At 28.4% G+C, this 24,869-nt stretch overlaps 1 protein-coding gene across 1 annotated transcript in view; it reads left to right on the top strand.

Moving 5' to 3' along the window:
* The window catches only part of LOC129955991 (mediator of RNA polymerase II transcription subunit 13-like), a 64,302-nt gene that overhangs the window by 7,819 nt on the left and 31,614 nt on the right, over positions 1–24,869 (top strand). The window contains exons 3-8 of the mRNA XM_056068267.1: positions 18,087–18,174; positions 18,259–18,339; positions 18,445–18,590; positions 19,424–19,597; positions 20,715–21,126; positions 21,931–22,573. Of these exons, the coding sequence (XP_055924242.1) occupies positions 18,087–18,174; positions 18,259–18,339; positions 18,445–18,590; positions 19,424–19,597; positions 20,715–21,126; positions 21,931–22,573 (1,544 nt within the window). The remainder of the gene's footprint in view (positions 1–18,086; positions 18,175–18,258; positions 18,340–18,444; positions 18,591–19,423; positions 19,598–20,714; positions 21,127–21,930; positions 22,574–24,869) is intronic.

Consider the following 24,869-nt stretch of genomic DNA (forward strand, 5'->3'; position numbering starts at 1 on the left):
AGAGATTTGGATCTTAATCGCTTTCTTGAAAATACGTTGCTTATATCCATCTGTTCAATTGAATCAAAATTCACATGAATTATCTTATTTAGAACTCATGCGAGATATATCTATTGCATGAGATAATTAAAATCACGGTGTTTTTTTTTCCTTGAATTAATTTATTTTCCATCTCAATATAAAAGAAAATGCGTATCTTCCATCCTACTTTTTGTGTCCGTTTATCTTAAAGGCAAGTCACCAACATTCGACGGGAAGAGACGAGTTTTCGCTCTAAGAGGAATCATCTGTATGCACGCATGGCAGAACCGGGCCTAGTTGATGAGTTTTAATGAAACAGCTAAGCTGCACTGTTGTGTAAATAGATTTTACCGAGACAATGAATTTGACTTTAAAAATAATTTGCGCGTAAATTAAAATTTGAAGATTTCTGTTGAATTACTAGAATTCCGAAAATTCCACTCCGTCGCGTTAAAATTTATTCATTCTTCGAACTCTTACCATTGATTGACTGGTCTTTTGATTATCGTTTTCTAAAATAACATCTTCTGGATAGTATATATTATCCAAAGTAGAGTCATCGTAATTTTATAAATATGAAGATACCCCCCTCTTAATTCATTGTTAATTTTTTAAAAATTTAACCATGAAAGTATTTTAACTTGTAAGAATTCAAAGAGAGTTAATAGTAACTGTTTTGAAAAATAATTTGCATCTTGTATTCCGGTGTTCGTTGCCGCTATTATATTATATACACAATGAATTAATTTTTAATGATATTTATAATTATGTTTTCAAATTGCTGAAGAATGCATTTGAAGTTTGAATTCGGATTTCATCTAATGGATTTTCTCATGATGGAGGTTGCATTGGAAATGGTCAATTATCGTGTGCATTATTGATGTAATGTATCTCTTTGCTAGGATTTATCTTGTAAAGCATTTTACATTTAAAAACATATTTTTTGCTTACTAAGTTTTAGCAACTATTACTAAAAGAGCTTAGAAATTGCTGCACGTGTTTACGATTTGTACGGAACAAGTCATTAAATGAAATTCGCTCAGTATCTTTCATTGAAAAGTCGTTTCTCCTCCTCGCTTTCCATCGCGCGCAATGAAGGTTTTCTACTACTGCTGCTTTCTCCTTGACCCTATACTTGGTCACGATTGCATCCTTGCACTAAGTTCAGCAAGGATATGATTTTTAAGATCACTGCAAGTTACGTATTTAGAACTTTCATAATCGGAACTATCCACGTGATTTTGTTCCTTTAATTTCTTGCTTTAACCGAGCTATTTATCTTTAAAAAAAAACTTTCCGATTGTAATCGTCTTGTTTCATCTGACATTGCCTTTAATAATTATTCATAAATATATGGAGAGATTTTGTTTACAAGCTTTCATTGAATAAATTTGGAACTGTTTTGAAACTTTTTACTGTTAGAAGGTTGTCGAACGATTTAAAAAATACATGTAATAAGAAAAACGTTGTAAAAAAAGTGCAAAATTCAGATTATCTCTAGAATAAAGTGACACGGTTAACTGCGGATAATCCAAATGTTTTTAAACAATTTTTATTTTCTATAGGAGGCGTAATATATAATTATTATTTAATTTACGAAAAATTTATTTGGATGCGTGTTAGAACATTTCTTTCTTTCTTAAATACAATTGAGTTTTTTTTTCAACGATATCTTAGGATTAACAACAACGGATAATCGAGAATTAATTATACTTAATTTTTTTTTTAAATTAAGCTCAAGCATTTTTCCTTTCCCTTGTATATTCGCTTGATATAGAATAATGAGTAAAGCTTTTCTCATAAATTATGAGCTGAATTTACTGATCTGTATTTTTATAAGAAACAAGGTTTATTGTTTATATTAATGAAAGCCTTCTGGAAGTGGATTTTATATGTTTGTCTGTTTAAACGTTTTCTTTCTAGATGTTTTAGAAAAACGGAGAATGCTTAGTTATTTTGTTTTATGATTAAATCGGCATAATGAATTATATCGTTTTCCTTTTATATTAGGCAACAGTTTATATCCAAGAAGCGACGTAACGGAAAAAAGAGATCAAAATTACTTGATATTAGGTAATAAAAATGAAATACACTTTTCTTGAAATTTACTTTTTATTCCTGATAGATTCCACTCGCCGCGGACTGGTGAGTTTCTTTTATTGCATCACAGCGTGACGTTGCTTCCGGTGCAGACAAATATCCTTCATGGACTTGTTTTTGATCTTCTCTTTTGGCGTAAAAGAGGTGAAGCTGTTGCAATTCCAAAGATTTCTCTGGATTAGTAGTTGTTAAAAGATTTTCTCCGTTCTTTTCTGAATTCCTTTCTTTCCGAAACATTATTTGCTTTAAGAGAAGGCGTACGCAACACTATATTTGAAATTGACACCTCCTCATTTTTGATATCGGGACTATTTTAAACATGGCTCAGAATTTAGAAATGATTTTAAAATTTTAATGAATTATATTAAAAAGCAAAAAATATAAAATGCAGACATATATTTAAAAAATATTTAGATTATTTTCAAAAAAATATTTTTATTAAATTTATTTTTACTCTTTTTTTTATTTATTTATTTTATGTGACTTGTTTCCTAATAGTAAAAATGAAATATAATCGATTTTAGCTCTCATCCTGATGTATTGGAGTTGTGAGATTTTGGGCACTATTGTATTTTTAATAAATATACGTTATTGTAATATTTTTAGAAATTAATTAACAGTCAGTTGATTTATTCAGTTTCGTTTCCTTATTAATAGTGCAACCAGGTGCTGAAATTGGGAGGAAAAATAAAAATTGAAAAGTAGGGAGAAAATACTTAATTTTTTTAAAAGTATGCCACATTTTAAAAATTGTTTTAAAAAGCTTATTTAATTCTAACTATAACAAGGGAGCACAAGCGAAGAAATAACCACGTCTAAGACTTGTATACTATAACCATTTCACTGCAAACCTTAGTCCCCCCCCCTTCTGTAATTTAAATAACCCCATTTGCGAGATTCGCAAAATAACACAGTTGCTATTTTTGGTTTATTTTATTTACTGAAACCATATAGATTGCTTTAAAAATTACATTTTTCTGTAATTTTCTTTCCCTTTCTATAAATTTCATTCAAATTTTCGTCAAGGAGTTGTTACTTTTTCTTTCCTTTTTTTATAATTGAAATGTTATGACTTAATTCGTTTAACCATGCTGTTAAATTTATACGCAATAAATGACAGGCGAACTTTTTAAAGATGTAACATCCCTCTAAGTGAATCTCAACCAGAATGAAGAAAATTATTAGGCTTCCGATTTTTCGACTCGCCAGTGAATTCTCATCACTTTTTCTCAAGTCGAGATAATCAGTTTGTGGATGGGGAGTCAAAAATTAGCTCTGTACTGAAAGTATATAGTCATTTGAACGGTTGGGCGAGCGGCTATGAGACTCCGAAAAATCAGGTTCCATGCCGTTTCCCCTCCCATCTTTTTCTTCCCCCCTCCCTACACTGCGCCCGGGGCCATTGAACCGACTCGCATGGTTTCCTCCCTACAGTACAAAACTGGCGATTGCCTTGCACAAATACCGAATGTTTAGGCAGCGTGGTCTTCTTGCCCATACATATTATTATGAGTGGCCTGCCTGTCTACCCGGAATCTTCGATCCCGCAAGATGGCATTGTGGAATTTTTGTCTTGTTCTCTTTTCGAAATTCATTTTGAATCTTTTTTTGTTATATGCTAAAGATATATTTTTAAAAATTATTACTGAGGAAATGGTTTGTCTTGTGTAATTCTTGAAAGGAGGAAAGCTCGATTTCAAACGTGGTACACCTCGTTTTCCACGATTCGGATTCAGCAGAAAGCGAAATTGCAATGAGATAATAATGCATGTATTCTTTAATTGTTTGCATAAAGCATAAGTGAATCCTGCTAAAAAAAGTCCTGAGAATTTTTTATGTTAAGCCTTCGTTGTTCATCTATTTTTAATTGGCATTTATATACAATGAATATAGTGGGATATAATTCGGTGCTAAAATAGTATTTTATTTATTTATTTATTTTTTTGCTGATTTTAATAATATAAACATTTAAATCATATAAAGATAAAATTCTCATAGAGATATCCTCGTTCTGCAACTCAAAGGAATTTTTTTTTAAAAAATGATTTTTAAAAAATCTATCTTTATATGAAACAAAAACTTTTGCTTAGGAAAGTTTCTCTTATTTATGAGATTATGATTAACCACTTTAAATATATTTTTAAAAACAAATTTATTGTAATTTCTTTTAGAAAAATAAAATAGCTCTGGATTTTTTAAAATATATATTTATAGAAATATTGATATTGTTGTTAAACACATTACCTTATATTTTCATTATCTATATCAAGGTTCATCTATTCATTATCTTACTCCCTGATGTGAGAGCTACTTTTCTTTTTTATCCGAAGTTGTTTAATTGCATATAAGATATACTAAACTTTTTATTTGTAAATAAGTGCAAAAATGATTCCCCTTTCACATCCCCAGAATGATTTTTATTGGTTTTTGGAATTTAATATTTAGAGAAGTATGTAATATACACAAAATTGCAAAGACATATTATTAATATGAAAGTATAAATTATTTATAGAACATTCTTATATAATACACAATGTACCAAGAAATTATAAATAAAGTTAAAATAAAAAAAAAGTATTTGTTTTAGTTTTTCATTCGAAAGATATCACTTCGGCTTCAATGTGCTTGTTACAGTGGTTTAATAATGATAATGCCTTCCAATTTACTTTTTCGAACCACTTTCAAAGCACACTTCGAAGCTGTTTATATGTCGAAATATCATCAAAGTCCATCCTTTTAGCTTTGAGTTTTGGAAACAGAGAAGTTGCTGGGAAATGAGGGGAATATGATAAAGGATTCAACAAACTGATATCACTCCCCTCCCCAAAAAGGGCTGTGACTGAGTGTAGTATCATGCAATGAACACCCAACTGGGTTCATCCTGATATTTTGGATAAATTCGTCGAATTCTTCATATTATTTAAATAATATTCAGCAGTATTTTTTTTTTTTTGTCTGGTTGTAATAAATTCTTTTACGTAATAAATATCCATACTACCAAACTGTGTAATATTTTGATTTTCGAATGGAATTTTTCTTTCATTTTTTTGGTTAATGTTGATATATAATACTTCTATTTTGCACTTTGTCACCATCGATTTCAAGAAGTTCCGAAAACTCTTCTGTAACTGAAAGGCCTTTACAACATTTTTTTTTCTTTGATTTTTATTCATTGATTTAAATGTAGGAAATACAAACCTATTACGATCAAATTATTCATGCATATAAAGTCTCGAATCTTTTTTTTTTTGAGGGGGGATTTAAGATCTCGATCTTTCGCAGTGATGAACATCGAATTTTTGCTGCAAAATCACTCACTAGCTTAATAATCTCTGATGGCTTAGACGAGGCATGTCATCTGGTATGCGTAACATGTTCTTGTGTATCGTTTCCATCCAAGAGGTTTTGTGCGCTAAGAAAAATTTCATTAATTTTATCATAAATTTGTTTCATTGATTGGTACATTTTTGAATTAATTTTGCCCCAAATGTTTCATAAATTCAGCTACAGCTCTTTTTTCCATCCTAATAAATAAACGTGACTTTTTTTCTACTAAATAAGTAGAACTTCTGACTGTACCCCACTATATAGTCGAGGTTTATTGAGTATGCACGATTGGACTGATAGCACCATTGTAGGTAGAGATCTTCCTGTCTTGAAACTCTTCGACTCAGTATGTAATGTTCAGTATGCAGTCATATTGAATTCGTTATTTGTTTGTCATTTTTAGTAATTGGCATAAAAATATTATTAAATTTAGCGACCTTTTTTTAAACGTTATATATAATTGTTCATGAGTAAATAACATTTGGAAAAATTAATCCAGGTCTTTGAAGAATTGCTCTTAAGATTTATTGAGAGTCATTGCATAGAAAAATTTCAGTGACTACTTTAGCGGTTCGGAAAGAATAACTTCAGTTGAGACAGTTAATTTAATTAACAGTTTTTTTTTCTTTCATATTTAGTTAACCAATTGGTGATAGTATATTTATGGAAGTGCATGGCATTATTCTTGCCTCAATCATTAGATCCTTTTGAATATTTATAAGTCTGTTCAACATGATGAATAGATTTTTTTTTTTTTTTCAGAATTAATGTATTGAACGGTTTAAACTATTTAAGAACTCAGTTAGTTCACACTCTTCCCTTTGGCTGGTAAAAAATAACATTTATAGTAAACTTTGCATATATTTTAAAAATATTTTTGATGATTTATGTTATTTTTTCGTATGTTTATAATGTCGTTGACATCAATGGCCTAATTTAATTGGCATTGTTTTGTTTATTCTTTTAACCTTAAACAGTATGTCCTAATGTAAATTCAGCAATTGTGTCAGAGATCATTAAAAAAATTCTGTCTTCTAATATCTTATTCATTACTATAGACTCTATTTTGGTTGGAAGGGGATGTTTCCAACTGAAATAGGAGAGGATGCCGAATACCTTTTCTGCGCTTGGTCTAAAATTTACTCAATATAATTATTTATATGATTTTTAAAACAAAACATATTACAGTACAAAATATTTGCATGAGATGATCTGGTTTTGCGGAGATTAATGAGAAAATTCTTATCTTGAATACTTGTGTTACATTTTAAGTAAAAAGCAGATACGTGATATACTTTGCATGAAAATTAATTTTGTCATGCAAAATATACTTGACCTGCGGCTTACTGCATTTCATATGACATTAATTAGCCATTTTTAATTTTTCCAAACCATAGAGTTATTTGTATTGTACTTTACTCTACGGCGTCTTATTATCTTTTTTGCATTTATCCCCCCCCCCCTCCAACTCTCCTTTTGGTTCTGGTTTCGAGTTATTGACTGCTTTCTTTTTCTGTATTGCACACAGTTAAGCCGAATCGTTATGAGACCTTGCTGTCTAAAATTTAATTAATTTAAAAAAAAGTCAGATTAATAAAATATATTATTAATTCAGAAAAATGTGATTTAATTTAAACTTAGCTTGTTTAATATTGTTAACAAAATCGAGTTATTCTAATGTAAATATAAAACAATATTTAATAGATTAAATGCAATTAAATAATTTAAAAGATTTGCAAAAAATTTTAAAAATTTTGTATTATCAATGAAAGGACGATAATACAATTATTTCGAATTGCAAAAGACTTGTTTTACCTCTACGAGCAATAATCGCACTGTTCATAACAAACAGAAAATTTGAATTGGGGCGAATCATTTACATGTAATTGAATTCGTCCTGCATGAATTGATTCCGTCCTGCATCTACCATTTTTAAAAGTAGCGTATTTGCGAATTCGTTATGTTAATTAAATTTTTAGTAGCGATTTTTTTAATTTATCCTCCTCTCTCTCTCTCTCTCTTTTTCAAAAAACTTTCTTTTGCAAAGAGGCCGTTTATCATATTTCGTTTCATTTAAAAATAATTTTGATATCAACATTATTTTCGACCTTTTATTTAAAAAAAATTCCATGATTTAATGCATAAAAAATGTTTAAAAAACATGATTTAATTAATATCTATTAACATTTTTAGTTGTGTGTGTGTGTGTTTTTTTTTTTTTTTTTTTTTCTTTTCTTTTCTGTTTATGAGATAAAAGAAACATTTGCATTGCTGGTGTTCTAATATGTAATAAACTATTATAATGAAATAGCAAAATGCTAAATTTTAACAAATATCATCTAAATAGATCATATTAATTGAGAAAGGTGAAAGATTGTTATTTTATGAAATAATCGAATGCAAAATATTTTTTGAAATATCGAAATAAAATTGTGTTCATTAAATTATATGAATTTTTTTTTTTGTTGAAATAAAATCTTCATAGGATGCTAAATGCCTTTATTATTTATATTTAATTATCCCTTATAACATATGCTAATTGTCTTTTATATCTTTTGCTTGAATTTGTTCGGTGCAAAAAAAAAAAAAAAAAGTCTTTGCATTGTTTTAAAACACCGTAATTTATTATTATTATTATTTTGCAACGAAATGTGAATTACGGAAATAAAAGGGCTGGATTTAAAGGGTACTTTTACAGAAATGAAATTTACTTTTAAAGAATCGCTTCATGACAGACATCAACATGTATATAAGTAATCTAGAACAGCATAAGATTCTGTGTTTCTAAGTTTGATATAGCCAAATCCTGCATTGTGTTGGTTAGCCTTCATGCTAAATATTTTGAAAAAAAGCATCCGATTTTGCTTTTTTTTTTTTTTTTTTTTCCTCCAAACGTGGAATTTTTTCCTACATTAAACGATCGTGGGCTTATTAAAGTTTTGTATATAAAGTCTCCTTAATGTAATAATTTAAAGACTTTTTATTTAGATGAGGTTAAACATAACAGGCATTATGTCCTGGAAGTAAGGTGCTAGTGATGCAGCTAGAAGTAAGTTATTGTACATTATATATTAGGTGCAATTGCTTCTTGTCACTGCATTTTCAATTGCAGTCTATAAGCTTTAGTTCAAGAATCAAATTAGATTGTTTAAATTAAATTATTCTTTATCAAAATAAACGAAATAGTTTACATAATGCTTTTAATAAATAATGCCCCTTCCCCTCTTCTCTTTTATTTGTAAAATGCAAATACTCATCAGAGGCCGCAGATCAATCGATCGTTCAACTCAAACCGTTCTTTTTCTTTCTCTGCTATTCAAGATGCTAGTGAATGTTTTAAGATAATGTTCATCTTTATTTGTGCTGTTTTTAGTACTTTTCTTCTTATGTGTATTTCAAAAACCTTTTGGTTTCAATTACTTGTATTTAAGTTCGAATTATATCGAAGCTTTAGAATAGTAATCTAACCAAGTGAAGTTTTATTATCAAAAGAAAAATAATAATCTTCCTTTGTGTAGGATTAGCCTAATAGTTTTTCAGTTTCGAAACGTGGCGCGCGAATTTCATAATTTTTTATATGCATTTTAATCGTAAATTTCTTGTTACTTTAATTACCATTCTAGTTCAGAATAACTGATGGACATAAGTTCACTCGCGATTTTTGATTGCTTTGTAAGTGTAGTATTCTTATAAAATTTAATTTCTTTTCGACAAGAATCATATGCATGTCCTTACGAAAGAATCACTGAAGCGTATCTGCGAGGTTGTGGCACCTAAGTGAAATTATCATATCACATCCATAAACGTTGTAGTTCTAGTTTTTCCCACCTACGGTTGCGCACTTTTTTTTCCTTCTCCTTTGTAGCTCTGCCTTTCCCTGTTATGAAGTTTAAAAATAATCGCACGCTCGCCTTTCGGTCTCTGCAGTTCCTCTCTCCGAGCGTATTGATTGAGTCCTCTGACTTTTCCGCTTTGCCGAGGTTTCCCTCATTGTAGGATACAAGATTGTGAAAGGACTGCAGGATTAGTTTTTTCTTCTCGGAGACCGCAGTTGCTTTTTTCCTGCCCTCGCTTTTTTTTAATTAACTGCTTCTTTAATACTGAAGAATAGAATGCAAGATCTACTTTGTTGCCATTCGTTTGTTAGTGATTCGTTTTACTGTTAACGAAGACTTTTTTTTTTGCCTATGACACAGAAATGAAATTCGGTAGTAAAATTCTATTTACTGTGTTTTGAACTAGCTGTTTTTTGCTGGATGCTTATTCGCCAGAAATAATATTACTTGTATTTAATTTATACTAAATCTTATGAGCGCTTTGACATTCCTTGTTCTCTTGGTTTCAAATTATACTACGCATTTAAGTTAAGCTATATCAATAATCCTACATCTTTTCTATTCGTTTAATACATGCAACTCTTTAATACGGTCAAGTAATGCGACTCGTATGAAGTAATAATGGAGTGTTTATAACTTACATTATAGTCAGTGTCTTTCAGTGTAGTTTAATTGTTGGTTTTTCAAATTAATTTTGAATAATTCGATTATTAATCGAATTATTCAAAATTAACTAATAATAAAAATGTGTATTGGTGTTCTGGGAGCAAACCGTTTGGCCTGGAGCTATCAAATTTTGCAAAATTAAACATTAGGCGATTGAATGTGTGCGTCAGAGCCAATTTTTAATTAGTTAAAAATAAATGGGTTTTTTTCCTTTGCTATAACATAAAAAAAAAATTAGCGTCAGAAATTTTTACAAGTTTAAAATTCATACTTGTAATGACACTAATTTTATGCTACACACACACACATATATATATATATATATATATATATATATATATATATATATATATATATATATATATATATATATATATATATATATATTCAAATTTTGACTATTTTTAAGAATTTTTTATTGGAACTATGTCGAAAATAATTTTTGCATTAAAATCTACTTTCCAAATAGTTGGAGTTAGTTCGATTCGATTTCACTTAGCAAACTTCTACATTTAGTTGTAGTGTTCTGTTTCTGAAATCCATAAAATGGTGCTTTGTTCCAAATTTCATAACAGCATTCTTCTAGCATAGTATTATTTAAATATAACACATATTAAAAAGTTAAAAGCATTAGAGAGTTTATTATTAAATACATCAGTTTACTTTGTTTTTGTATAGCATCAAATTTTTCTGGTTAGATAATAAAAGCATGGCTATTAAGCAGTGAAGATTCAGTGAGTAATAAAATTCCAAGGCACTGGACATCTATCTGTTCAAACGTTAGTTGCGATGTTTGTAGATGCGAAGATATTAAGTGGAAAAATCAGAAACTAGTCGGTCGTCCATAATTTCTTATTGCTTAGTCGGTGATGAGAATTTCTCCTATATTTTTTAAGTAGCCTATTACTTTTACGAGCATTACTATTTATTCAGTTTCAACTATAAAATTAACATCCAAAGCACAGGTGGAATATTTCCGAGTGAATTGTCTTCTATTATTAGTTGAAAAATTTGAATTACTGTGTACAATTTTGTTTTATTTGACTAAGCAAATTAATTTTTTGTTATTGTTATTGAAGTGGCAAAAAGGATAGTTTTTATGCATGTTTATATAGATATTTTTTTTAACAACAGTGGTAAAAAGTGGTGGATGAAAAAGAAAAGGAAATGGCGATAAAATATCATAAGGATTTATACTTCTGCTGACGTTATACATGAATAGGTGGATAGAAATATATTTGAACCGTTGTATGATGAGCTTGAAAACCATATGAACTCCGGATGTCATATTCTTATAAAAAGCCGAGTTCTGTAATCGCGTACCTGAATTTTGTTAATGTGGCGACAGAATGGTTTTTGAATTTCTGGCAACCCTCTTGATTTTTTTCCCCTCTTCTGTTACTGACTTGGCAGCTGAGTGCGAGATGGTTCGACCATTCCAAAATGGGGCGGGAAGGCTGCTGTTTTGGGTACATTCGAGCTGACACAGATTTAAGGTCTCGGTTAGCCAGAACTTGTTTCCATTTCTCCCTCAAACGTATGTGCTTTCGTGCTTTCCCCTTCTCCCGCTTTCTGTAACGTACAAAGAATCCCCAACCCCGTAAAGATACATTAGTAATCATTGTTCAGTTGAATTACTTTAATGGAATTATTACAAATATCACTGATGGAATTTGTATTTGATTAATTTTCACTTTTACTCTATGTCAATAATTTAATAAGATTTTTTAAAAAAAATATTTGGTTGATGCTTTCTGTGAGGTGTGAGAAGGGCTGTAGATTATGTATAGCCACTCCGCTTCCGAAACGCGGGAATCGGAGGGAGGAGGGGGTCCAAAGTTTTACCGTTTCCTTCGTAGAGTATTTTTTTTTTTTTTTTTTTACTTAAGTCATAATGCTTTATACTGGTAATCTGATAATAAATAATCTGACTTGTTCATTTTGCTCTTTCATTTTAAATGCTGTTCTTCTGTATGTACTGAACTGTTCTTCCATTTAATTTAAATTCCCAAAACTATTTTTGATTTACGTCTCCTATAATTAAAAAGGAAATTAGAGATAGTTTAGGAAAACTTTATAGTTTTCCTAAACTATCTCTGAAGATGAAAATGTAACAATATGACAAAGAAGCATTTATCATTATGTTGTTTAATTATTTAATGTTAATTTTTTATATCATATCATTTTTCATCTACAAGTTACTGTTTTTGGAATATTTTCATTATGAGTATGTGTTTTTTTTTTATGAAAGTGTTACGAATTCATAATCAAGGTTGTGATGGTATTGATGCTCTATAAGCCACCATGCTTCACATGGAACTACCAAATTTGGAAAGCAATTTTATTTTTGAGAGTAAAAATTTGCACTTGGGAACATTTTTTTAAAATTTTAATTAAAAATCAGGTTTAATTCGTTAACATTTTTTTTTTTTTGAATTTTCTACATTGTTTTTTATTGTGTATTTTCTCTCCATTGCGGAAAGTTAAGGAATGTTGTATTTTCATATTCTTTAGCACTGTCATTGTGAATATTTACTTACTAATTTTGTTTCATTCTATTTTTTTTGGGGGGGGAGTATTAAAATAGTCCACAAGAATATTAACTATATTAATGATTAAGTCTGGTATGCTGAATAATTGTCTTTGCTATTTCATTTTTTTATTAATCTGTTTCAGTTACCTAAGGTAGTATTGGACATGCTCACATAATATGCCTTTTGATCTCTCCCCCCTCCTAGTTTAATAAAGAATAAGAAAAAATGAAGCCACAGCACCGCGTAATATAACTTGTAGTTTGATATTAGTAATACAGAGAGTAACAATTTTCGTATGATTTTGACATGCGATTCCATTTTTAGGTTTCATGTATACAAAGAGCATAAAAGGTGTAAGACACTTAAAATAATACTTCTTAAATTTGATAAAAAATATTTTGCTGAGGGAAAAATGGAAATCAAGTTATTCATAAAATATTTAATTAAATTCATATACAACTATTAATTCAGGCAAACCAGCTAATTGCCAAAGGGGCTAGAATTCAATTGTTGCATTGTCTTGATTTTCTATTCTTGCTAAGATTTTTATCCGTAAGCAGCTTGCTTGCTGCTTACGGATAAAAATTTAAAAAAGTAAATTAATTCAGAATAAAAGAAGAAATATTTTACGAAATGAGGGAGTGTGAAAATATTTAAGTCTTACTAAGTTAATTTGATTATTGATTTCGCATTAAAATTTATATCACTTTATTGTATGATAATACTTTTGATCTGTCCTTCAAAATGGTTATACGTTTTTACCAGCCTTATCAAGATTGCATGGGAAAAAATAAAAGTTTTGTACCAAAAAAAGATTTAAAATTTTCTTGAATGGACAAAAATTAATAATAAATAAATCATGATTTTTATGGTTTTATATAAATGTCATTTTTAAAAATGCCTCCAAACATTGGCGAATACTTTCGATGATTTTTACCATGAAATTTATACTATAAAAAATGTTTTCAATTTTGAAAAAACTGGTTTTGTCATGAATTTCTTAATTTTTAAAAACCAGGTCTTTGTTTTTAATGTCAAAATATCACCTAGGAAGTTCTTAATCATACCAGAAAACACGAAAGAAAATCAATTGGTGTTACAAGACTAGAAATGGAATTGTATTATTGGAAGAGGAAACCAATATATTAACTTTTTTTGTATGGTTTTATATCCCAAATTTTTTATTTTATATTGTTTTGAAATGTGTATCTTGCGCGAATCTTAACATGGTTAATTAAAAATAGTTCATTAAAAAAAATTCGAATATTCGGGATATAGATATTCTATTCTGAGTTTATCGAGTACAATTTTGTAAGAGGCAAGTTTCGAAATATCATCCGTTCTCCAAACATGTGGCATCTATAAATGAATTTCGAAAATAGTTTCAAAGGAAATTTTGAAATATGCATTTGTAAAAATTGTATTATTTCTTTCATAACTCAGTAGGATTCGAAACATTCAAATTGTATAATTAATGTATCTAAACTGTTCTCTCTAGTTAGTTATGAAATGTATTTAATAATAAAAATCAGTGCGACAGTTAATTCTTTCAGTAATCAACAATCGATATCCCTTAGAATTTTATGGTGAGTTTTGTGGAAATATGTTATCAGATATAATAACAGATTTAGTTTATTCATCGCTTGTTTTGTGTTGATTTTACTTGATGTATACTTTATATGTTTAAGTTATAGAACCTCGATCTTATATTTTTTTATAAACTACATATAAAAGCTCATGCAGTTTACCTTGAAAAATAATTGTTAATTGAATGCTCTTAAGGTAATTGTACAGAATTTTAAATTAAAACTAATACATTAATATTTTATTAATTATTAATATTTTTAAGTATATTTTTGAGACTAAATAGAAACGCTACGCTATAATTCACTATCGAATAATTCCATTAATAATCTTCCCACAGTTTTTTATTATTATTATTAAAATGAAGTAATACACGCTCTTCATTTTTGGTATGGAAGTCCAGTCGGTATCTATCCCATCGGCTATTGAAATGCATTATTAATAATCTACTTTATAACAGCATATATTCACTAAAGTAAAATTTCCATGTATTCACTTCGTATCAGGTGCAATCCGCGTGAGGCTGAATTTGTGGCATTTTTGAACATTTTGCAATCGGAGTGTGGCGCTGTGTGTTAATCTTTCAGCAACCCTGTTTCCTATTGATCGGATGCTTGGGCTCGCTTTCCTGTCTATCCGTTCATCTCCCCCCTTTCCGCTTTGGACCACCGTCACGTCACGTTGGGGGTGATACTGTGACCTTCTTTCCGCTATCCTTCTCGACGATGTTTCTTTACCGCCGTTTCTTATGGCGGATAGCGTCTTATGCGAAGTACTTTTGAAAATAAAATTGGGGAACGTGGATGTTTATTTTCTTTCTGTACTTGTTAGAAAATTTTAATATAGACTCGTTTACTCGAAATTGTTTGTCACACTGCCCTGCCTAACATAAAAATCATAAATGAACAACCATTTGACATGAAAATTCCACACACTCTAAACCAATCAAATGGCTTTTTTAATCGGAAAAAAAAATTAAATCTGTTAAATGCTTTCGATTATGAGCGGTAAACAGTGTCTTCTAATTAATATGAAGCAATGTATTTTGAGTAAAATATATGATGGGTGCAAGGAATAAATACAATTTTAATACGATGATTTTATAATTGCCGTAATTTTTTTTATTACGTATATCATTTCTTGGATAGTGTATATCAAATAGATTCTTGTGTAGAAAATATGAAATTTTACCTTGTAGGATAACATGTCCGATAACAATAAAAAAAAAAATGTTATTCGGTGATTATAACCTCTTATCCAACATACCGCATTTGATACATTCGATTTGCTTTATGCTCGCGGAAGAATGGCCAGGTCATAAAAATCTTATTTGTAAATGTATAGCATGACAGAAATCGTATTTTAACCCTTTCTAGGGCCGTGGGAAGTATGCTTCCCACCAAATTTATCAATCTTTGTATGAAATTATGTAGGTTGACATAAGTTCTGACAAATTTTTTTAGTAAGTCAGAAACTTAGATGCTTCAGTTCTTTATCTCAGACAAAATGTGTCTTCATTTGTTACTTAATTATTAATTAACCAAATTAATTAATTAATCAAATTAAATTTATCTAATAAGCTAATGAATCCCTTTTCTTATTCTAATTTTAAGCCTAAAAATATTTTCCTAAATCCCTTTACAAGCCTAAAATCCACCACCCCTTTTTTTTTAACCTTTTATGTTTAATTTTTTGAAATCTAATGAAAGAATTATTTATTAGATACATTTTTTTTGTTGTTGTTGCAGGCCACACTGATTTATTATATAAGAAAATCACAATTTTTTGAAATAAACTTATATTTAATTAGATTGATGTGATAAAGTTAATTAATTAATTCAAAATTGTTGCTGTAATTGAACTAAAGAATGAAATTAAAGAATGCCTACCAATTTGTTATTTTTATTTCAAAGAAGACTTAGGCATTCTTTAAAAAAACTTACCTTGTGTTTTGCAGTCTGTGCATCCATTATTGATGTAATTTGCAAATCGTTTTTTCATCAGTAAGTTACATCTCTAAAATGAAAACTTTATTGTGGTTTCTATTTATGATTAAGTACACTATTTTTACATTTTAGGTATGTGATGGTTCATATTCGAATCTTACTATTAAATAATTCTCTGCTGTTTGAACTCTGAATCGTAATAAGATGCAAGGTTTTTACCACAGATCTAGTGCTTAGATCAATGCATCCTTTGCAAATTATGAGTGGAAGTTAATTTAATTCTTTAAAAATCAATTTGTAATTTTTGTAACATTAAAAACCTTACAAAAGATTGAAAATTAAATTTTTTTTTCCTCCCTCTGCATTTTTTTTTTTTTTTTTTTTCAAATTTATTCCTTCAAAATCTGTGATTTTTAAAATGTTTAATATAAGAAAATTTCCTACAATTCTTAATAAAATATTATGGCATTTTACAGTTGTTATTGTATTTTTTGTATATTATTATCTGATTGTAATCGTATTTCCGATTACAATGATTTACTGCCAATAAAGCATTTATTTGAAATATTACAATTTCCAGTTATATTTTTAATTGCTAAGTTTGATGAAATAACATTGTTGAATTTTATAATAGCTGTATATTTCAAATTAGATGTGAAATTTTTTCTTTTATCGCCTAATCCAAATTTTCTCCTTTGTATATTAGCAATGCATGTCAAATGTTGGCAAATTTCAAAATATCGGGTGTTTTTAGTAGGTTAGTTTTTGGTGGGAAAAAAATATTACTTTACATCAATGAATATATTATCAAACCATAGTTGAAGAATTTTCTAATTAAAATAGAGAAATCCGTTGGTATTATCTGTAGATTGTACATAAATTAGTTCTATCATTCACTGCTATTTTATCAACTTCTTTATACATTTATTGAAATGAAAAGAAGTCAGATTTAGAAGGGGAAAAAATGTCTCTGTGATAACAATTATTCTCTCACTTTACCAAATACACCCTACCTTTAAGAAATTTATAAAATAAAGGTACTTTAATACATTGTTTTCCTCAAATAATGCAGTAAAATAAAAAAAAAAACGAATAGCAATGGAACTTTTATTGCCATGCAAGAAAAAAACAATTTTTTAAAATTACAACAGGCCTATATATTTGTATTTCAGTTAATAGACTTTTTTCAGTAAGAAAATAAAAAACTTGCCTTTGAGACTTCATTCATATAGCATTTAGTTTTTAAAAGTCTTATATAAGTCTTTGAAAAATTAAAATAACAATAAATTAAAATAGATTTTTAAATTAATGATACATCTCAAGTTCAAGGTTTAAATAATGTAACTTTGGCTACAATTGAGAATTTAAAATGAAATGCTTTAGAAATAAGTTTTAAAAACAGCAAATCAGATTCAATTAACTGAATTATTAGTAGCCAGATTTGTAATTTTATGCAATGTGTATGGAACTTAATTGAGATGCTTAGTAATTTCATCAGTTCCATAAGGAAGACAGGAAAAAGTTACTTATATATATTAGAATATTTTCCACTTTTATTTTCTTTAATTTTTAAAATTGTTACTTTGTTACCTGTATTATTTTAATCAAAAAAGAAAATCAAAATTATTTCTTAATTTTTTTAAATGTTTATTAATGAATAAGTTGTCATAAATATTTGCCCTCTGTTTCATAATATACCATTGAATATCCTGAGAATTTAAAACTGCTATTTCAGACATAATTTAAGGTATGGAATTTTCATAGTTGATTTCTGGATATCAGTATGTTCATTATTAAAACTGATTTTCCTTAAAAATGTGGCATTTCCAATTGTTTGTTTTGCCATACTCGTATAAAAAATTGCTTGATAAAAAAATATATATATATATATATGAAGTTGTTGAATAATTGTTAGTTTTCCTATTTAAATTTTGTTGCTTGCCCACATGAAACATTATCTCTAATAATTAGATAACATTTCATTTTATTAATTTTATAAATTAATACATTAATTTCTGTTTATTTTAGTATTGCTGATTTCTGATTTTTTTTTTTCCCCCTTTAATTTATAGCGGATCCTGAGCAAGGATCGTGGGAAAGTGGATTGTCATACGAATGCCGTACACTCCTTTTCAAATCATTGCACAACTTAATTGAGAGGTATGATTTTTAAAAATTATTTTTTCATATTTTTGCTATTTGTTTTGTTTTCAGATTAGAAATTAAATGATTGTTTTTAAATAGGAGTTTGTTGTCACGGGGCTTCTCACGTCTGGGAAGATGGTTTGTTCAACCATATGATGGAAATGAGAAAAGTATAAGAAGGTAACATTTTTTTTAAAAAATCTTGAATAATTAAATTAATTTAATAATAATTATAAATATTTTTTTAAGTATATAAATATCACAAAGGCTTTATTTGCTTTTCAGCCCACAGCTTTCTTTTTCTTTTAACTTTTTCATCCATGGTGAAAGTACAGTATGTGCAAGTGTAGATGTCAGACAACGAATTCCAGTGTGTCAACTGACACGTCAGCACTTATCATTAGCACAAGGGTGTCACACTGGATTAAAAGGTATTTTTAAATATTTGTTCTTCAAATTGAATCCAACATATTTATTAATGCATGGTTTTTAAACAAGGTTTTTAGATTCTTATCTTAGGTTTAGCACCTGCATATCTGAAATTGATTCACAGAAAGACTACTAATATTAGCATAATATACTCTATCTTCATAAGAGCAAATCTATTTTTAAGAAAATAGATATGAAATTGAGCATTAAAGAAGATTTATGAAGCTATATAAATTAATAGAATTGCTACTTTTGAAAACGAGTGTAAAATTTAATTCTAACTTAGATAAAGGTTTGGAATAGATTTCCAAATAATTCTATTTTAATAACATATGCTTAAATCATTAAAAAAATTTTAAAAAAATTTGCAAGCTTTGTATGCTAATTATTCATACTTATTTGACCATATGGTTGATTAAAGATTTTGAATAGTGTTCTAAAGATATCACTCCATATTGATTATTATAACCAGTTAACTGCAGAGTTTATTTTTTCTAAAGTTCCGCAAGTTCTTATTTTAAAGTCAAGTGATGATGAATATACATATTAAATGATTGCATTGTAAAATTTTCAAAAAATCATAATGAACTGAATGAGATTTAATTTTTATTAGATAAAAAATTACACCTTGACTGCCAAAATGAAGATTTGAATTGATATGCATACATGTTGAATGCACATAACTAGTTATGCAGTGATTTATTTATGCCTCCTTTTGACTAAATTTGAATGCTATTTATATTATATACAAACAGATTTTAAAAATTAATATGCAGAATATTATAATTGTTTTAATATTTAAGTATGTAATTTTATTTTCTATTTTTTATTGCAGTGATACTTTGCCCATATGGAATGGCAGGTACATTGACTGGGCAGAGCTATAAAGATACTGATTTAACCACTCAGAGATTGATAAGTGAGTGGAACCATTTTTATCCCATTAGATCTAAAAAAGAAACATTACCTGATGACGACCATATCATGCCTGCAGTAGAAGTCATTGTTGGTTAGTATTTGAATTATTACTCCCCCTTCATATTTTTACTAATCATTTTTATTCCATTGATTTAGCTAACATTCTCTGTATTAAATACTAGATTGTTATATTTTTATTGTTATGCTCTTGTATATTATATTTTAATTTGAAAATTGCTAGTAAAAATTAAGGATAATACAACAAATTATAATTAAGTTCCAATCATAGTTAGATTGCAAACATCAAATGAACAAAATTTTGCTAGACTAGTATTTTTATACTTTATGTACTTTTTAAAAAACCTTTTTGCAAATTATATTTAGAAATATTTGAAATGGTATCCAATTTTTTGCTGATTTTTTAGGTGTTCAGTAATTGTTTTTCAAATTAATTACTCTTATTATTCACTAAATACACATATCAAATCAAGACAACTTAGTTTTAGATTTTTATTGACGTTAATTTTAATGAATCTAAATGAATCAATAACAATAAAAAAAGATTGGTGGTATTCCTATTAGTCACATTAAAATTTGAAGATACTAAGTAAGGCAAAAGTCATACAAAACAGTAAAAGAAATTGCTGTGATTTTAAATTGTCCTGCTTATTTAATGAAATAAAAGCAGTTTAATGTTGGCAAAAGCACAGGTGTAATAGCTTTGTTTAAAAAATGAAATGGCTTTAGTAAATTAAAAAAAAAGAGAGAGGGAGGGGGAAAAATACCCGAAATGCAACAAATTATTTTAATTTTCAAATATTTTTTTAGAATAGTAACATAGAAGTAAAATTGTTTTCATTGAAAAATTAATTGCTTGAAATTTAAGGTATGCAGTCTTAATTGTAATGGTCATTTATTTTAGCTGCAGACAAATAATATAGAATGTTATTTTTTAATTAAAAATTAATTTTCTTTTAACAAATTAAAAAGTGTTTATTTGGTAAATTATTTTCATTTTGTAATATTAATCTAGAAAAAAAATGAAAGGAAAAGCAAGCAAATGAATTATTGAAAAAAATTGCATGGATTTTGATCATTAATCACATTAAAAGTACTGACTTATAAGGGTTATATTTCAGTAGAGATGGAAACAAATTTTTATTCTTGATCACTATAATTCTCATTTGTATCTAAATGTTAATTTTCAGGTGGAATAAGAATGCGGTATCCATCCAGTTACGTACTTGTCACCGAAATTGATGAGGCTGCAGCCATCGGATCAAATGCTAATGTTTCTCAGTTTGCATCATTTGGTACTTCATCTTCCAGCTTTTGTGCTTCCCAGCAAAAGACTTCCTTACTCACAGGTGTTCTTACTCCTCCAACATCTCCGTGTGATCCTACATTGTCAGCAAACACTACTTTTCGTGGGACATCCACAGATGTGTTTGGAGAAAATGCAGGATACAATTCTGTGTACACAACTGCATGGAAAATAAAACAAGCTGTTTGGCAAGATAGTGCACTTCAGGGTCGAAAACAAAATCCAGAAGGAAGTGACCAGGCTGGAATATGGGATTTCAGTGATCCTTCATCATTAGTCAGATGTGATTGCTCAAGGTTAGTTGAATTATTATTTATTGATCATTTATTTATGTAGATTGTAAATATTTAATATTAAAACAATATGAATTATGTCATTTACATAGTTCATAGTTTTTTTTTTTTTTTGTAATATTTCAGTAGCTTATTTCAGGACATTATGCAGTTCTGAATAATTCTTTTTTTTTTTTTTTTAAGTTAAAAGATATTACTAATTCAAATTTACTATTATTAAAAGTAAATTTTGTAAATTTTTTTTTTTGGTTGATAATTATTATTTATTTTTTTTTAAAGCTAGCAAATGAAATGAAATCTGTTGCTTTACTAAATCTGTTGCATACTCTGTCATAAAAGAATGATTGTTTACCCACTTTCCGCAGGAGGATTTAAAATGTTTTTATTGTTAATTTCATTATTATTTTGACTTGAAATGAGAACCATGCCATTTTTCTATATTAAGATAATTTGATGAAGTTTTAACTTATATTAATAAAAATTTTATATTCTCCCTCCTTTTTGGTTATTGATTAAGAATTGAAAGTTTTAAAAACAAACTGCATTGATTTTTTTATTGAAAAATTATAATCTTTGTTTTAAATTATTTTAAACTTAGATGTTTATAACCTTTCCCATGTTTATTTATCAGTTAGTTTTTTTTTTTTATTTCATTTCCTCTTTTTCTGTAACTGTACTACTGATTAATAAAGGTTAAGAATTTTTCAAATTTGTACTCTAAAACATTCAGGTGATTATGTTTTTTTTTTTTTTGCATTTGTTTTAAAACTGTTTAAGAAATATATATCTGATATTTTGTTTTTCAAGGTCGAAATCAGTGAACCAAGATAAAACAAACAGTTTAAAGATGCCTACAAGTACAAGTTCTTCGAGTCCAGTTGTGACAACATCAAGTCCTGCTGTGTCTGTTGATAGTCCAAGCAGCTCAACTAATACAAACACTGCTGTCAATGCAGCTCGTAAAAACGAAAAACCAGATAAACTTAAACAACAAACACGTTATAGGACTTCAATTCCTTTTCACAAACGCAGTGCGTTTTCTGATAGTTCAGAAATAGACAATTTTTCTGCTTCCTCTACCTTTGTTATGGGTTCCATGCCTGGCTCCACATTGCCTAATAGTGTGAATACAAACTTTCAATTTAAAGGTTTAAGTCAATCGTTACGCTCCTCCACTCCAAGTGGCCTTCCACAATTGCACACATCAGTTGTCCAGCCATCATCTCCCCTCCCTGATACTCCTATGACTGATGGTACGAACTCACAATCAGCAGAACTTGCAATGCCCACACTCTCTCCACATCCTCCTGCAATAAAGGATGAGGAAGACGATGAGGAAATGCCCTCAGAATCTCAGGACCAGAAAGTAGCTGTTAAAAGTCCATCATCATCAACGACTCAAGAAATAAACAGTAACGGGAATAATAAAGAAAAAAGTTCAAACGACCAGGTAATTTTTTTTTTTTTATCTTGCATTTCACTTTGTTTGTAAAAATTGGTGATATATTATGCTTTTCTTTAAACTTTTAAGTTCTGATGATGCCATTTTGGTATGTGTTTGATTAGAAAAATATGTACTTATATGTATGCATATGGATAAATAGAGAATCATTCCGTTAGTTAAAGTGAGAGAAAATGAGAAGGCAACAAAAATGACGATAATTTTTCTGATATATAAGAACATTATGGGAAGTTTTTTTAATTGTGCTACAGATTTACTTGAATATTATCAGAGTTAACTTCGTCAATGGACAATAGCTGAAATTTTGACTTTCAGCAGTTGCCTATTGGAGTAGATGAGAAATTTCTATCTGAAAGCATCTTTAATTGTGGTATTGCAGTTATAATTTTCACTGTTTTGTTTTACATTGATTGAAAAAAAAATATTTTTATGAAAAATTGAATTCATGAACTTTTTAATCAGTCAAGAAAACTTTTAAGAAATTTTTATTCATATTACTATAACTTATACACAAATTCTGATAATACTAGAAGCTCTAATTCTTTTGCTGTGATATATCATGAAAAAAGAGGACAGATATATGTGGAATATAAAGTTGAAATAATTTTCATTTATATTATTTGAAATATGCATCAGAATTGTAAAATATGCTCTTTTTTATACTTAAGAGCTGATATATTATTTATTGTATTGTGAAACTATTACAAATTAGCTTAAACAATGAACTATGTATATGAAATAGATTTATTGAATAATAGGATTGGGCACTCTACTTTTGCCTAACCTTTCAATAAATCAGTAAGTATTAAAAAATAAGTTTTAATTTTAAAAATGAAAAAGAATTTTAACAGGAGGTTTTACTTTTATTAAGGCATATACTATAATATAATATTTTATGTATCACAATACAGTGTCAGTTTTTTGGGATATGGAAGGATTTCCAATATTGGGAATAAGAAATTAAAGCAAGGGAACATTTTTTTATATCAACTATCCCTTATAGTAGAACTCATTATCCTTCATGATTTGCTAAATCTCAAATAAAAAGAGCAGTTATATATGTAACAAATTTATCATTTAAGGCAATTTTAATTTTTAAAAAGATAAAAGATATTTAAAATTACTCTGAATTTTTTATTAGTTAGGCCCCTTCCTTTAAAATAGTGCTTTCTAGATTCTGTGGTGCAAAAACATCTTATCTCTATTTGCCTCTTCCCTTCTCCCACTTTCTCTCATTGTCCATTTTGAGGCTTCTTTTTTAGCATTTAACCTGTTTTAATTATTCATTAGATATCACTGGCCTCATGTAACTTATTTTCATACTTGTGCCATCTTCAGCTATATACCAAAACACAATTAAGTCGCAAGTAAAAAAAAAAAAAAAAATTGTAGCATTAATGGACATTAACAGTGACATTCACAAATGCAATTGCTTAATCAATTTAGAATTTCCAGCAACTTTTAACTGTCTGTTTTGTCATCCTAATATCATGTCTACCTAAGCGTCGATGTAATAGTGGTGAAAACTACTGGATGCATTATTTAATTTATGATTTTTAATCAATTTGGAATGGATGTTAAACGGATACGAAACATCATGAAAGATGCTTAAATTTGAAACCAGTTTTAAAACTTTCAATGGGTTTAAATTGCGAGGGGGGGGGACTTTAAAAAGTGCTTGATTTTCTCAAAGTGCAAAAAAATCTGGGATTATCAAGAGAAGGGAAACCAAAAAACGAAAAAAGAAAAGAATTCCAGTAAAGTGAGATAGATCTAGGGATGTCAGCACATATTAAGATAATGATGATGACAGGTTTTTTTTTCAGCTCTTTCTTTCTTCAACAATGATCACCATCATATATTAAAATACTGAAATGATTACTCTGATTTTACTGTACGAAATATGGATTGGGCATATGTTGTGATTTTTAAAAAATGTTCAGACTTTTTTCATTTTTAGATGACAATGATTTAGTTTAGTTATGCATGATAATAACATGTTTACATTTTCATGGGCATTAAAGAAGAATACGCTGATTGAGTTAGACTGACAGATAATAAGAATGAAGCAAGATATATTAAGTGTGCAAAAGAGATACATATATCAAACTTGGGGAAGGCTGTTCTATGAAAGTACTTGAATAGTATATATGACACTTAACTAATCTTATTCTAATTAAAATGAAGCCTTTTTAATACCTCACATATTCAGTCATTCAATATACTATTTTTTCTTATATGACGTACTAATAGGTTTTACAGTGCTATAATGGTGAGTTCTAAT

The sequence above is a fragment of the Argiope bruennichi genome, chromosome 2 (genome assembly GCF_947563725.1).
Source record: "Argiope bruennichi chromosome 2, qqArgBrue1.1, whole genome shotgun sequence".
NCBI classification, from domain to species: Eukaryota; Metazoa; Arthropoda; class Arachnida; order Araneae; family Araneidae; genus Argiope; species Argiope bruennichi.